Source organism: Notolepis coatsorum (assembly GCF_963971535.1).
Source record: "Notolepis coatsorum genome assembly, chromosome: 2".
Taxonomy (NCBI): domain Eukaryota; kingdom Metazoa; phylum Chordata; class Actinopteri; order Aulopiformes; family Paralepididae; genus Notolepis; species Notolepis coatsorum.
In genome coordinates this window covers 203,285,290-203,301,038 of record NC_140166.1, presented here as the reverse complement: position 1 = coordinate 203,301,038, position 15,749 = coordinate 203,285,290, and the positions used below count along the sequence as shown (strand labels likewise).

The following is a 15,749-nucleotide window of genomic DNA, read 5'->3' as shown; positions in this document are numbered from 1 at the left end:
CATGTGAAATCACAAGAAACGCAGGCCTGCCTCGGCCTATTGTCTCTCTCTCCTTGTGTGTCTGCATTTCTGGCTGCAGATACTGCTCTTATGTAAGCAGGCCATGTCTGTTCTGCTTCTCGGGTTTTAAAACATTAAGGACTCGAGTCACGCGACTGCAGGGAGGCAGCAGGAAGAGATTGGGCATCTTCTCGAATAATGGACTTTTCATTGGTGGAACATGTCCTGAATGCGGCCGGTGGGAGGATGCACTCCCCTGCATAACGCTCAACCCATTAACACCGAACAAGAAGCAGAGAGCCCTCTCTCCACTCGACACCACAGAAACTATCTCTCACACGCCGAGATTCATACTCAATAATATATTGCAAAATGTCAAGTAATTTCACATGTATTGGGAATGTTTCTTTTAAGATCCAATATTCATATTCAACATCTGCTGTAGAGGAAACGATATCTAAATTACACTTTATTGGATATATACCACTACACAAGGCATTCTCATTGATTTTACCACCAAGCTCCTAAATGTGCGTTACCATCAAACAACACAGTCCACTAATGTGTTTTCACATTCTGTGCAAACAGGCTGGCAAGGCTATCTGGGTCTCATGTACGATCGGGAACAGGGTCGTGACGTAGGGTGTCGTCGGGATCCCCGTAAGCGCTGACTAGCCGGTGAGTGGTAAGTGACGCGAGGTCGCATTTGGCTTCCGTGTGTATGTTTGTCGAGTATGTGTTTGTGTCTGGGCAGACGGAGTGAGTATCAGCAGGGGTTTCCCCTTTGGACGGTGGCCTACAGGACAAGTAGGCGTGCCCACATCACCCCCATTTTATCCACTCTACATTGGCTCCCCATTAATTATCGTGTCCATTTTAAAATTCTTGTTTTGTTTTTAGGACTGACATTTATGTTGCACTCATATTTAGTTATTGAATTTACTTATGTTATGCCTATGCTTACATTGTGTCAGAATTGTTTTATGTGTAGTGCGTTTATCTCTATGTAACTGCTATGTTTTACTTCTGTGAAGCACTTTGTGATTTTATCTGTGAAAAGGTACTTACTTACTTACTTACTTACTTACTTACTTACTTACTTACTTACTTACTTACTTACTTACTTACTTACTTACTTACTTACTTACTTACTTACTTACTTACTTACTTACTTACTTACTTACTTACTTACTTACTTACTTACTTACTTACTTACTTACTTACTTACTTACTTACTTACTTACTTACTTACTTACTTACTTACTTACTTACTTACTTACTTACTTACTTACTTACTTACTTACTTACTTACTTACTTACTTACTTACTTACTTACGTACGTACTTACTGAGCAGCTACAGTGGCAGGACCATGGAGGAGGCCGAGATAAGGATCTGTTTAGAGGGAAAACAGGAGCCCTCTGAGGCCAGCTAGGAAATCTCTGGCTATATCTCTGTCTCCGATCGCTTCTCCGAACATCCAACCTCACCGTCAAAACCGCATTCCGCTGTGTGCGTACGCACGCACGCTCAAAACAACAAGCACACGCCCTCACACACACACATACACGGGAAGTCTGGATATTAGGTGTGTAGACTAATCAAGCCGGTCAATTTACATTTAGTCATTTAGCTGAGGCTTTTATCCAAAGTGACAATTCAGCAGGAATGGTACAACTCTTTCAGCAGATTAACAATGTTCATCAAAAAGTGTTGAAACTTGGGTGTTGCAGTGTTGAGTGCATAGTAGTAGAGACATATTAGTAAGTAGTAATATAGGTAAGGCAGATTATTTAGTGGAAGAGTGCATGATAGTAGAAGATCGAACGAAGGTTAGTAGTTTCTTTTATTTCTAGTGTGTTTTTAGTCGACAGCGAAAGATTGGTCAGGTTTCCACTGTCCTTGACTGTGGACATACTAGACTAGTGACCATAGTGGCTCTAAAAAGAAAGATGTCTATCTCGCACGCCTACTAGTGTACACGCCCTCGAGTAACCGGCATAATGACTATCATGGGGATAGCGGTTGATTCCGAAGCGTGTCAAAGTCTCAGGAGACTTGAGAGTAAAGTGTTGAGCCTCGCAGGAAGTCTCAGGAGACTTGAGAGTAAAGTGTTCAGCCTCGCAGGAAAAAATAAATAAAACTTTCACTGCACTAATTTACATGAATGCATGCATCTCCATGCATTTGGGTCCCTTTTGAAAGTAAAGCTACTGAATAGCAGAGGGGGCTTGAAGAACATTCATCTTACCCACGCGGGCACCTTGGCCTTGGGAGGGGAGAGGGGAGAGGGGGGGGGGGGGGGGGGGTTGAATGCAAAAACAGAAACTGCTTTGAGAGCACTTGCAGAATTGATGATATGCAAGGCAGGCTAAATTGGATTCCGCCGCCCCCACACGCTCCTTCTCCTGCATTACGTTTGCATTACTTTCTGTCCCCGGGAAGAAGGTCCTCCTCGGGGGGAGATTTAGAACAAAAGGTTTAACACGGGCTGAAGGAGGTGCCCTCGCGACAGTGACTCCAGTCTCTCTTCCATTGCTAATTAGCCAACTGGAAGAGGCGGAGGTTTGTTTCCAAAATAGACAGAGCACACCCTGTCTCAAGGGTCAGCTAATACAATATTCGCACACCCACTACTAACTGAGCTGTGTGTGTGTGTGTGTGTGTGTGTGTTAGGGATGCACCGATCCGATATTGATATCGGCCCTGATATGACTAAAATAGCTGGATCGGGTATTGGCGAAACATTTTATTATTATAATTTTTTATATAATTAAAAATAATTGGTTATTTTATTTGAATAATAAATAACAATTCAGTACATTTATATCTATGTGTTAATTTGTTACATTTTGTTTCACTAAGTTAGGAAAGTAATGTTTTAAGTCAAGCCTGATGTTGCCTTGCACAAAATAATGATCCCAGTCTCTTCCACACAGTGAGGCATACAGTTTATTAAATCAAGAATGGGTATCGGATCGGTACTCGGTATCGGCCGATACCCAAAGACCAGGTATCGGTATTGGGACTGAAAAAGTTGGATCGGTGCATCCTTAGTGTGTGTGTGTGTGTGTGTGTGTGTGTGTGTGTGTGTGTGTGTGTGTGTGTGTGTGTGTGTGTGTGTGTGTGTGTGTGTGTGTGTGTGTGTGTGTGTGTGTGTGTGTGTGTGTGTGTGTAGTGGTAATGTCTTAAATGGTAAATGGACTGCATTTATATAGCTATTATTCACCCGTTCACTCGCACATTCACACACCGACGGCAGAGGTGACCATGCCAGGTGCCAACCTGCTCATCGGGAGCAGTTCAAGGTTAAGTGTCTTGCTCAAGGACACTTCGACACGCTGCCAGGAGGAGCTGGAATCGAACTGGGAACCCCTAGAAGAAAGTGGTTCCTAACCAGAAAAGCCAAAAGGTCTGAAACGACAAAGCAAGTGCCTCACAGGCGTTCATGTTCAATTAATATGTACCCCACCCCTCTTTTAAATACCATATATAGGCTCGGGCGATATGACGATGTAATTGTGCACATATTGTGCACTTGGCCACAATAATGGCCCTCACATGTCCCTGATAAAGGGATGATATTATGCAACGCCTGTTGTGAATCTTGCGTTATAGTCAGTGTTTCTCTTTCCCTTTCTCTCTCGTTTTCTGTACAAATCTCTGCTCCAATCTTAAAAAACAACCATCCAACAGAATCCGCATGACTGCCACAGAGAGTAAGTGGCCCAAAACTCCAAAAGCAACCAACCCTCAATTGTTGGGACTTTCACAAAGGCCACAACATATAAACATGACACTGGTGGTGAGACTGTACCCGGGCAGTTACTAGGTACATTGGGAAAGAAATGGTTTCCATCCATACAGTTGAAAAAGACAGTTTCAAGGAAATGGTAAATACATTGGATTCCCAATATGACTGAGCTGCAGTATGTACTGTATGTCATTTCAGATGTGAAAAAGGCAGTCAGGGTTGCAGAGTTCTATGCAGTGAAGTGTTAATTCACACAGCTATAATATCCATCACTAGGGTTGGGCATCGTTTGGATTTGAACGATTCCGGTTCCGATTCCGATTCTCCGTTTCGATTCCTGTTCTAAACGATTCTCAATTCCGATTCTTTGAGGTGCAGGTCAAAACAGGTCACAGCTTATTTCACAGGAGATTTAATTTTTTTGTGAAAAATCTTTAATTTTTTTCATACTATTCACACTGTCAGTTGACTTGATACAGTTTAATTTGGTTGCTGTACTGTAACTAGGATATTAATTAACATAGTAAGATTTTAATTTTTTTTTTAAGAATCAAAGAATCAAAATGCAAATATGTTACTTCCGGTTCCAGAACCGGTTATTAGAACCGGTTCTCGGTGCCCAACCCTCCGCCCACTTCTGATTGGAAGTTGGAATCAAAATGCTTGAATCTTTTGAGATGTGCAGGGGTTGCAACATTGTAGCAAAGGCCTGTGAGCAGCCTGCGTTCCACTAGCAACTACAACAATAAGACTTACACATTTTTCTAAATAAAAGCTGCAACATGAGTCTTTTAAGCTTTTTTTTGGGATGATAATATCTTATATTGTGGTCTTTCGTAAAGCATTATTGTCAGTACACATATTATAATATATATGAATTGCTGCTTTTTTAAATATGATGTGTATATAGTATTTTTTTAATTTAATTTTTTTTTGATTGAATTAATACATTTTTATTACAAACACACCAGCAGATTATTTGTCTTAATTACAAACAAATTAATTAAAGCCTGGAGTATACCACCTGGTTGTGTGTGTTTATAACTGCTCCACAAATCTTTTGTATTCACGCACACACACACAGAGAGACTGTCTACTCTAAACGCACCAGTCATGTTTGTGTTAATACCTCGGAGCAGAACATAACAGCTGTGGAACAAAAGAGACAGGTGCTCATGGAAAGGCCAGACACAAAGCAGATACTTAATAAACATACACACAAAAACAAAAACATGTACAAACACATTTACTTAGGACAAACCTGGGGACATTGCATCGACTTACATTCATACCCTAGCGTCTCGCCATAACCAGATGCAGCACATGCCTAACCTTAACCTTAAGCCATAAAAAGCATATTATGTTCTATTGGAAAAGCTATTTTATAATTAAGTCAGGAACACACACAATCAGGAAATGAAGATCCCTGCTATGGGCTGCAGTCCAAACCGATGTAAATGACTCAGTGGATGAGCATGTTTTTTTCAGGTATCTCCGCCAAGACCGGTCATTTACCAGAAGTCATTAAAGGTCTCCTCCACCTAGTTTTCTGGCATGCCTTTAACTGTATACAGATTGTTATTTGTGCAGAACCCAGGGGGGGGGGGGGGGGGTGAGCTGCCTGTGTGACGCAACTAATCCTGAGAAACTATCATGGACGCCCAGCTGGCCACATTATCATCCATGCTAACTAAGGTGGAACTTGTATTATTTATATTATGTATACTGTATATGTTACAACAAGATTGTTGTGTTTGGGTGAAACACATTTCTGACTAACCATTTAGGTGGAAAAAGATAAAGTTACCCAGCTTGGGGGACGTGAGGGAGGAAGGGCGGGGCTTCATAGATCCTTGCATTCTCAATGAGGGCAAAGGGAGGCTGCTAAGACATTGGCAGTAGTTTATTGAACACTTTTGGTGGAAAAACGATATCAAAGTAATTGTTATAAGTGTTATAACCAACAAACTGGGAGGCAGTCCAGCAGGTGGAGAGAGTAGATTAGTTTACTTTAGTAGATAGTTTTAAATGCCTTGGCAGTGGCACCACCCTTATGTGATCATATAAAGTGGGAAGTTAACACCAGCCACATAATCAGCAAGGCCCACCAGATGCTCCACTCTCTGCGCCAACTTAAAACGTTTGGTGTGTCCAGGGAGGCGATGCTCAACTTCTATAGAGCCACTGGAGAGCGTCCTCACCTTCTCAGTGATGGTGTGGTATGGAAACACAACCGTCCATGATAGGGGACAGCTAGAAATAACTCATCGACTGTGATCTTCCTTCTGTGACCTCTATATATGCCGCACACATCAGGCGGAAAGGGGAGAAGGTGATTGGTGACCCCTCTCACCCTGGTTACTACTACCTCTTTAACCCCCTTCCCTCTGGTAGAAGACTCCAAAGTCTCAGGTGTAGGACATCTCGTTTTAGGAATAGTAAATATTCCGAGGTTGTCCGTCATCTGAACTCAAGCCCTAATGCACAGGCATTTTGTACTAGAATGGCTAGCACTAGCCGACAGGCACTTTAAGGCAATATGCACTTTAAAGGAGCACTGAGCTTTTATGCACTGTAGCACTGTTGCATTTTTAGGAATCCGTGGGTCATATGAAATATTTCTTCTACTTCAGGGATTGCATTGTATGTATTCTTGTATGTTTTTTCTACTGTATGTTTTTTTTTTTACAGTTTTATGCTGAAATGAGCATTGCATCGAGACAAATCCCAATCAACCATGTGTTGAAATGGCAATAAAGTATCTATCTACTGTATCTATCTAAACTGATCACCCAACCAGAGGCACACATACTACAACTGTCAAGAGTATGAGGTCCGCAGAACCTTCAAGAAGGTGAAAGCAGGGAAGGCAGCTGGCCCAGATGGAATTTCACCCTGTGTCTTTAAGACCTGTGCGGTCAATGACTATCGTCCGGTGGCCCTAACACCCATAAAGTGCATGGAGAAGCTGGTCATGACGCACATAAACAGCATCATCCCAGACTGGCCTAGACCCACTGCAGTTTGCCTATTGACTACAGCTCGGCCTTTAACACCATCGTGCCTGCCAAACTGGTCCTGAAGCTGAAGGACCTGGGCCTGGACACCCCCACCTGCAACTGAATTATCGATTTTTTTTTACAGGCAGGCCACAGGTGGTGAGGATTGGTGACAACATCTCCGATGGCTGCTGTCTTAGCCCTGGGCTGTACCCTCTGTTCACATGACTGTACAGCCACACACAACAGCAACAGGATGATCAAGTTTGCAGACGACACCACAGTCATCGGACTGATAAACAGCAATGATGAGACGGAGTACAGAGATGAGCTGGTCCAGCTGAGGTGTCGGTGCAGGACAACAGCCTGGCACTGAATGCCAGCTCATCGTGCTTCCAGTTCCTAGGGCTCCAGATCTCCGATGACCTACAACACGGCGGTCATGCTCAAGAAGGCCCACCAATGCCTCTACCCCCTGCGGTGCCTCAGGAAGTGTGGCATAAGCACGCAATGGCTTGTGAACTTCTACCGAGGCACCGTAGAGAGCGTACCGACGAGCTGTATCACCGTGTGGTATGGCAACACCACCACTCGGGATAAGAAAGCCATCCAGAGGGTTGTGACTGTGAGGACGACAGAAAAGATCATCGGGTGTTCACTGCCGGCCATCGAGGAGATCCACAAGTTCAGGTGTCGGAACAAAGCCATCTCCCTCATCCAGGACCACAACCACCCGGGACACCAGCTGTTCTCCCCCTGCGATCCGGTCGCCGGTACCGCAGCATACAAACTAATACAAACCGGTACAAGAACAGTTTCTACCCACAGGCAGTACGCCTGATGAACAGTTAATCCACTCATTACTGGACTCAAATGCTGCTACAGTGCTCAGCCACTTTACTGCACCCTCGTGCATCAATATAATGTGCAATTATTTTAGCTTGTCTGTGTACTTGTTTTTATTTGATTGTTTATTTTTATTTACTTATTGTACTTATTTTATTGCACATACGGCAGACAATTGATTGTTTATTGTATATAAATACCTGCTGTTGTAGCCAATTTGATGATTTTACCGTGGTTACTTTATTGTATGAAGGTGCTGTGTTATTGTGAAGGTGTTATGAGATTATTGACTAATTAGCTGGGCAGAGGCGGGGCTCAGATGATCTCGGGCACAGCTTATTTGTATGTGTCACCAGGTGCACAGCGGGAGGGAATTGGGAAACGCCACAGGGGAGCCACACAGTTTTTCCACCGTGCGTGTTTTGTTTGTTTTCAGTTGTTTGTTGTTCACCTTACACCTGCTTTTTTATTCTGTAAATTATTTATTTTTTTATTCCTTGGTGCTGTGGAGCAAACGGAGAGTATGAATTCCATTGTACTTGTTGCATATGGCAAATAAACATATTATATTATACGAGACATAAAATATCTGAATCTGAATCGGTTAAAAACATGTGTGGAGGGGAACTTTAACACAGTGGTTGCCAACAATGAGATTTCTGTGTGTGTGTGTGTGTGTGTGTGTGTGTGTGTGTGTGTGTGTGTGTGTGTGTGTGTGTGTGTGTGTGTGTGTGTGTGTGTGTGTGTGTGTGTGTGTGTGTGTGTGTGTGTGTGTGTGTGTGTGTGTGTGTGTGTGTGTGTGTGTGTGTGTGTGTGTGTGTGTGTGTGTGTGTGTGTGTGTGTGTGTGTGTGTGTGTGTGTGTGTGTGTGTGTGTGTGTGTGTGGTGTTAGGCGCTGAGCGCGGCACGAATAAATGATTTTTCAGCCTGCTTTTGTATCGTGCATAAGAACACAAATACTCTCGATAATCTAGCGTTTATTTGAAAACTATTCATAAATCAGACGGAAAATGACAACGTGTTTTGTGTATTCCAGTAAATGGCTATTTTCGCGGAATTTCTCTGAAATTACTAGAACTCTCCGAAACTATACTCGTATTCAAAACAGTATAAAACGGAAATGTACTGATGAAAAAACAATCTGTTTCGTACATGTTGACTGCAAGCAAGTCATAGATAAGCGACGGGTGTATTAGACACATAGCCATAATTTAAGATATAGTTTAATCGCTCGCAAATGTGCTCGTCCTCCCATTGATTAACGTGGTGGCATCCAAGCGATAAATCGTCATATCCGGCTGGCAACCTATGTGTTAAGGGAAGGGGACATGGGCTGATACGCAAGCGTAAGAGGGTGGAGAAATACAGGAAGCTGATTGTTGCTCATTCTCAAAATCACTGACTCAAAAATGGTTGCCACCGATTTGTGGGCGGCGTCGAGTGGATCACAAGTTGATGTCGCTGAATATCATCACTGACCTCAAAACAAAGTGGACGGAATGCTCACCAAATATATAAATGATAAATGGAAACTGCTTGACCGACGTGAGAGACTGGCGAGCGTTCATAGCCCTTCAGGGCTAGAGGCTTCATTGTTGAAGTGTTGACGAACATGTCTTTCAAGGATAAAACAATGGTCTGAGACTCAAGTATGCTGTCTATTCTTCCTTCAGAGCTGGCGCCCTGCTGCAAGAGGGGAGAGAGGAGGGAGGGAGGGAGGGAGGGAGGGAGGGAGGGAGGGAGGGAGGGAGGGAGGGAGGGAGAATGAAAGAAGTATGGAAGAGGGGGAGGAGAAGGGGGGCGGTTGGAGAAGAAGAAAAAAAACACAGGAACTGCAGACAGAGAAATTGGTAGTCTCCAGCTATGTGCTGCCACCTAGGGTCTCCTCCTGTCTTGCAGGCAAAGAGGAATCAATGATAGGACTGGGTATCGCCACTGATTTCCCAAAATTATTCGATTCCGATTCACAAGGTCCCTCAAGGAACCCTCTAACATGTTGCATTGTTAAAAATATCAATCTTTACATTAAGAATTGACTCAAGCAGTTACATGAATGTACTTTTTATTGGAACATTGCCTTTTGCATTTGTCACGTCTGGGTGATGTCTCAGTAAGTGGTTTCGTAGATTTGTTGTATTTCCACAATCATTATCTAAGTCTGTCACTATAGCCAATGGAAATGCTAGAAATGGTCACCTGGGCTGGGAGAACCAATGGAAAATCAAAATTCCTATCCCGAGGCCAAACTTAATTGCCAACCCCTGGTCTACATCCTCCCCAGACTGACAGTGGGGCAATGCGTGCAACGACCAGGAAGAGAATTGGCATAATGATAAAATTGGGGTATGAAAAAAAAATATATATATATATATACGTATATATTATTATAATTATTATTATATATATATTTTTTATCGATCTTGGCATTATGAATTGATAATCGCGCATTCAAATGAAGATTGATTTGAACCCAGCCCTAATCAATGACTTGGCTTATTATTATTATTATTAAATTTGTCAATGAACTCCTTCAGACCAGAGTGACCGGACATGGAGAGTATACTGTAGCATGCAACCCAAGTGAGAAAATCACACAAATGCATCCACAAGTGTTGTCGGGGCCAACAGTGGCTCAGGAGGTAGAGCGGTCATCTGATAATCTGAAGGTTCCCGGTTCCGTCTCCCCCAGGCAGCGTGTCGGGGACAAGTATTTCCCGACTCTGAGCGTCTCGACTTAGTCAGAGCTCAGCCAAATCCTCAAATATTGATCTTGCTTAAGGCAACCTTACGAGCAAGCCTCATTCACACCAGCTACTCGCAAAACTAATCACATCACAAGTAATTTCACTCCCAGCTGGTGAGCTGCTTCCAAAAGACTTTTTCTTTTTAACCCTTTCACTACCACACTACCAAATGGTTAACCCTTTCACTGCGACAATACAGAAGGCACTGCCACATGACAAAGGGTTAACCCTTTCCCTACACTACAGACCTTTCACTACCAGACTACAGATTTGTGGTAGTGAAAGGTTAACCTTCTGTAGTGTGGTAGTGAAAAGGTTAATTGTTCAGCTAATTGAATAATGTATCATTATGTATGACGAGCACTGCCCATCTGCCGTCAATCACGTTGTTTTCCAGTGGCTTGCTGGGGGATTAACACGGAGGGGTAAACACACCTGAGGGCGGAAACAATGACGACTGGAAACTCAGTCAGCTGTGTGCGTTGATGCAGACACTCCGGGACAATATGACGATGCTTCAAGTGTTTTTTTTATATGGCGTTGACCTGGTTCTGGGCGAAGTGGAGGACATGACTAGCACAATACTATATATATATATAATTTTTTTTGGGTCAATGTTGGTTAGGGTTAGGGTTACAATACATAATTACGTATGCAAAGTCACATACTCAAATATTCCATAATTTTGTTATCACTCTAAATGGATTGTGTACCACAATATCTACCACAATATCACGACAAATAAGCCCCTGAAAGATGATAAAAAAAGGATAATATTATTATTGAACAATATAATATAATTAAATTACTGCCTAAACCAACTCTGACCAGGAGTTTTGGCAAATAAAAAATGCTTTGAAATACCTGGTTAGAAATCACCACCCTCACCTTCCAGGAGTCCAATATCACTATGAGACCCAAAAACTTTGTCAGCAGCCGACGGTACAAGATTGTGGTTGTACCTCTTGACTGTGTGTGTGTGTGTGTGTGTGTGTGTGTGTGTGTGTGTGTGTGTGTGTGTGTGTGTGTGTGTGCGTGTGTGTGCGTGTGTATGAGTGTACCCCTCTCCCTCTTCCTGAAATTACACCAAACACAATACTACTAACAAACGAATGTACTAATATTGTGTGAGACAGAGAGAGAGAGAGAGAACGAGAGAGCGAGAGAACGAGAGAACGAGAGAGAGAGAGAGAGGGGGGGGCAGAAACAGACACACAGGGAGCAGCTCTAAGCTTCCTGTTGTTGCAGTCCAAAAAAACACCATGACCTTCAGAATGTTGCAGTTTCCTCTCCAGCCAGCAGCCCCCCCCCCCCCCCCGCCCTCCACAACCTCTCCCCTGTGCTCATCACACCTCCTCCTCCTCTTGTTGCTCTCCCTGTCCACCACACCTTCTCCATCCATACCTCCCTCCAGACCCAAATATATGCTTTCAATTTTAGAAGGTCTAGCAGCACAGTTCATACAGCTCTCTCTCTTGGTTACGAACCAAAAAACAATGTGGCGCACGCACACACCCACGCACGCACCCACACACACAGAGAGAATGTCACTGTGACTTTGATGGAAGAACTGAAAGCATCGGGCTGTCGCAAATCAAAAGGTGCCATCTCCTCCTCTGGGCTTTTAGTGGTGCTCCTACGGGCACTGACAGGCTGCGCGGCTCATATCGACCACCAGACCATCTCCAGCACATTTACAAGCCCTGTCATGTTATGCCCTTTTATTAGTAGTTTTCTTTCAACTACATGGTTTCATTTTTGTTTAAGGTTAAGAAATTATACTGGAGCTCTACCCTTGATGTCCTTATATTGTAGCTCTATCGGTGATGTCCTTACTGTAGCTCTATCTGTGATGTCCTTACTGTAGCTCTATCTGTGATGTCCTTACTGTAGCTCTATCAGTGATGTCCTTACTGTAGCTCTATCAGTGATGTCCTTATTGTAGCTCTATCAGTGATGTCTTTACTGTAGCTCTATCAGTGATGTCCTTACTGTAGCTCTATCCTTGATGTCCTTACTGTAGCTCTATCAGTGATGTCTTTACTGTAGCTCTATCAGTGATGTCCTTACTGTAGCTCTATCCTTGATGTCCTTACTGTAGCTCTATCAGTGATGTCCTTACTGTAGCTCTATCAGTGATGTCCTTATTGTAGCTCTATCAGTGATGTCCTTACTGTAGCTCTATCTGTGATGTCCTTACTGTAGCTCTATCAGTGATGTCCTTACTGTAGCTCTATCAGTGATGTCCTTATTGTAGCTATATCTGTGATGTCCTTACTGTAGCTCTATCAGTGATGTCCTTACTGTAGCTCTATCAGTGATGTACTTACTGTAGCTCTATCAGTGATGTCCTTACTGTAGCTCTATCAGTGATGTCCTTACTGTAGCTCTATCAGTGATGTCCTTACTGTAGCTCTATCAGTGATGTCCTTACTGTAGCTCTATCAGTGATGTCCTTATTGTAGCTCTATCAGTGATGTCCTTATTGTAGCTCTATCATTGATGTACTTACTGTAGCTCTATCAGTGATGTCCTTATTGTAGCTCTATCCTTGATGTACTTACTGTAGCTCTATCAGTGATGTCCTTACTGTAGCTCTATCAGTGATGTCCTTACTGTAGCTCTATCAGTGATGTCCTTACTGTAGCTCTATCAGTGATGTCCTTACTGTAGCTCTATCAGTGATGTCCTTACTGTAGCTCTATCTGTGATGTCCTTACTGTAGCTCTATCAGTGATGTCCTTACTGTAGCTCTATCAGTGATGTCCTTATTGTAGCTCTATCAGTGATGTCCTTACTGTAGCTCTATCAGTGATGTCCTTATTGTAGCTATATCAGTGATGTCCTTATTGTAGCTCTATCAGTGATGTCCTTACTGTAGCTCTATCAGTGATGTCCTTACTGTAGCTCTATCAGTGATGTCCTTATTGTAGCTCTATCCTTGATGTCCTTACTGTAGCTCTATCAGTGATGTCCTTACTGTAGCTCTATCAGTGATGTCCTTATTGTAGCTCTATCAGTGATGTCCTTACTGTAGCTCTATCAGTGGTGTCCTTACTGTAGCTCTATCAGTGATGTCCTTACTGTAGCTCTATCAGTGATGTCCTTATTGTAGCTCTATCTGTGATGTCCTTACTGTAGCTCTATCTGTGATGCCCTTACTGTAGCTCTATCAGTGATGTCCTTATTGTAGCTCTATCAGTGATGTCCTTACTGTAGCTCTATCGGTGATGTCCTTACTGTAGCTCTATCAGTGATGTCCTTACTGTAGCTCTATATGTGATGTCCTTACTGTAGCTCTATCCTTGATGTCCTGACTTTGTCCTTCCCCAGAACTGTTGAATGCGTTGCAGCTGAGGAGAACAGTATGATACCTTTGCAGAGCTGTCTGGTTGTCAGCCTGGGAGAGACTTTGGTAAAAGTATCTATTGTTTGAACATTGAATACATTTTCATTTCAAAATAGAATTTGAATATCGACATCTTTTTTTTTGTGATCAAATTTTTTTGAATATCGACATCTTGATTAGAGCAAAAGATATATTTTTGTTTTCTCTTTCTCAGTCTAACTTGCTTTTTAGGGGTGTAAAGGTACACGTATCCGTACCAAACCGAACAGTTTCAGTGTGTACCGTACCGAACGGCTGTGTAGTGTACCGAACGAATACAACGGTATGTTAACCACTAACGACCGTCCACCGGGGGCTGTTTTTTTCACAATCTAATATAATTATTATTATTTAAAAAATATATATTTACAAGTCGATTATTAATTTCAATATAGAATATTCGTTGACAGCCCTACAAGTACAATTAGTTACTGCACACTACATCACCCGAGTGGAACATGGAAAGCCAAACTTTCCCCCACTGTACCGAAAACCTGTACCGAACAGTGACTTCAAAACCGAGGTACGTACCGAACCGTGGTTTTTGTGTACCGTTACACCCCTATTGCTTTTACATGCCAACCATATAGGAAAGCAAGCTGCTTAACTTTGCTTTGACATGTTATACCTTGCTCAGATTTTAGTAAAACGATATTCTGTTTTAGCCTCGTATCGGCCCGATATCCGATACTAGCATGGAAATCTGTGCATCCGGTGCATGTCCTGCATTGAGCTGCCTACCTGTAGACTGGCTGCATCTCTCTGGTGATGCCTATGACGGCTCCTGAAGGGAAGTGATCAAACTCCTGAAAGAGGTCCCTAATGTTGGTCCTGTACTTCAGGTCCAGGTCCAGCTGCACGATGCGTGTCAGACCTGAAAGAGAAAACATCCGCATCGTGATGATTTCATGATGAAAGGGCTTCCAAAACCATCCATAACCTCGCTCATTCTCAATTACAATAACAATGTATGAAAAGATAACCAACTAACTCAACCTTGCACAGCTCCCTAAATGAGGCAGTATTAAGTCCTATTGTTCTCATAACTCCCTAAAGGAGGCAGTATTAAGTTGTATTGTTCTCATAACTCCCTAAAGGAGGCAGTATTAAGTCCTATTGCTTTCATAACTCCCTATAAAATTATGGAATAACAACAGACTGGCTACTGGCGGGACAGGGTTGATTGAGTGGGACACCATGACTATGAGACCTTGTGATGACAGGAGGAAGAAGTTACTGCATAGCCTGCAGCATAACAACTTGGTCCAGTCAGCTATAGGGCCATTTCACTGTCACTTGCCCCCTCCTTCCGAGGCTCTTACCCCTCCACCTTGCGGGTAACATGCCTTCGATGTCAGGTCGTTTATATGACTTGACTTTTATATAAGGAATTTCAATGTAAATGAAAGAAGCACTACCGTTAAAGACAAACATGATTTTGAAGACAGTGGTGACAGTTCAGGAGGTAGAGCAGCCGTCTGGTAATCGGGTGGTTCCCGGTTCAATTCCCAATCTTCCGAAGTGTCCTTGAGCAAGACACTTAACCCCCAACTGCTCCCGATTAACCCTTTGGAGGCCAAACCCGAGATACGTCGGGTTAACTCGCCATGCTCTGGGCGCCAAACCCGAGAAATCTCGGGTTTTAATCGATATTTATTTTATTCACTATATCCATTCATTTTTCATCCATCCAGCATGACGTTATCATTGGGAATGGGTCTGAGCTCGCAAAGGGCAAATACAGTCGCCTTATGTCTCCCGGATGGTATTGCACATCATTGGAATCCCTCTGGCTGGGGCCGTGCATCAATCTAAGAAGTCCGGTCCAGGTTTTCCTTCTCGGGCATGCAGTATCGTTATAACACATTGACTGGGGACACTCGGAGCAGCGTGGAGTATATGTTTTGGATATATAACGTTGGATCAATAAACGCAATCAATATTTGGAATGGCGATCAGGAATAGGATTAATCTTTTTGCAGGACATCAGATGTGAGGTAAGGACTTTATGTTACGAATC

At 43.0% G+C, this 15,749-nt stretch overlaps 1 protein-coding gene across 1 annotated transcript in view; it reads right to left on the bottom strand.

Moving 5' to 3' along the window:
* Positions 1-15,749, bottom strand: part of xxylt1 (xyloside xylosyltransferase 1) — an 89,750-nt gene that overhangs the window by 25,151 nt on the left and 48,850 nt on the right. The window contains exon 4 of the mRNA XM_084308813.1: positions 14,471-14,603. Within this exon, the coding sequence (XP_084164939.1) occupies positions 14,471-14,603 (133 nt within the window). The remainder of the gene's footprint in view (positions 1-14,470; positions 14,604-15,749) is intronic.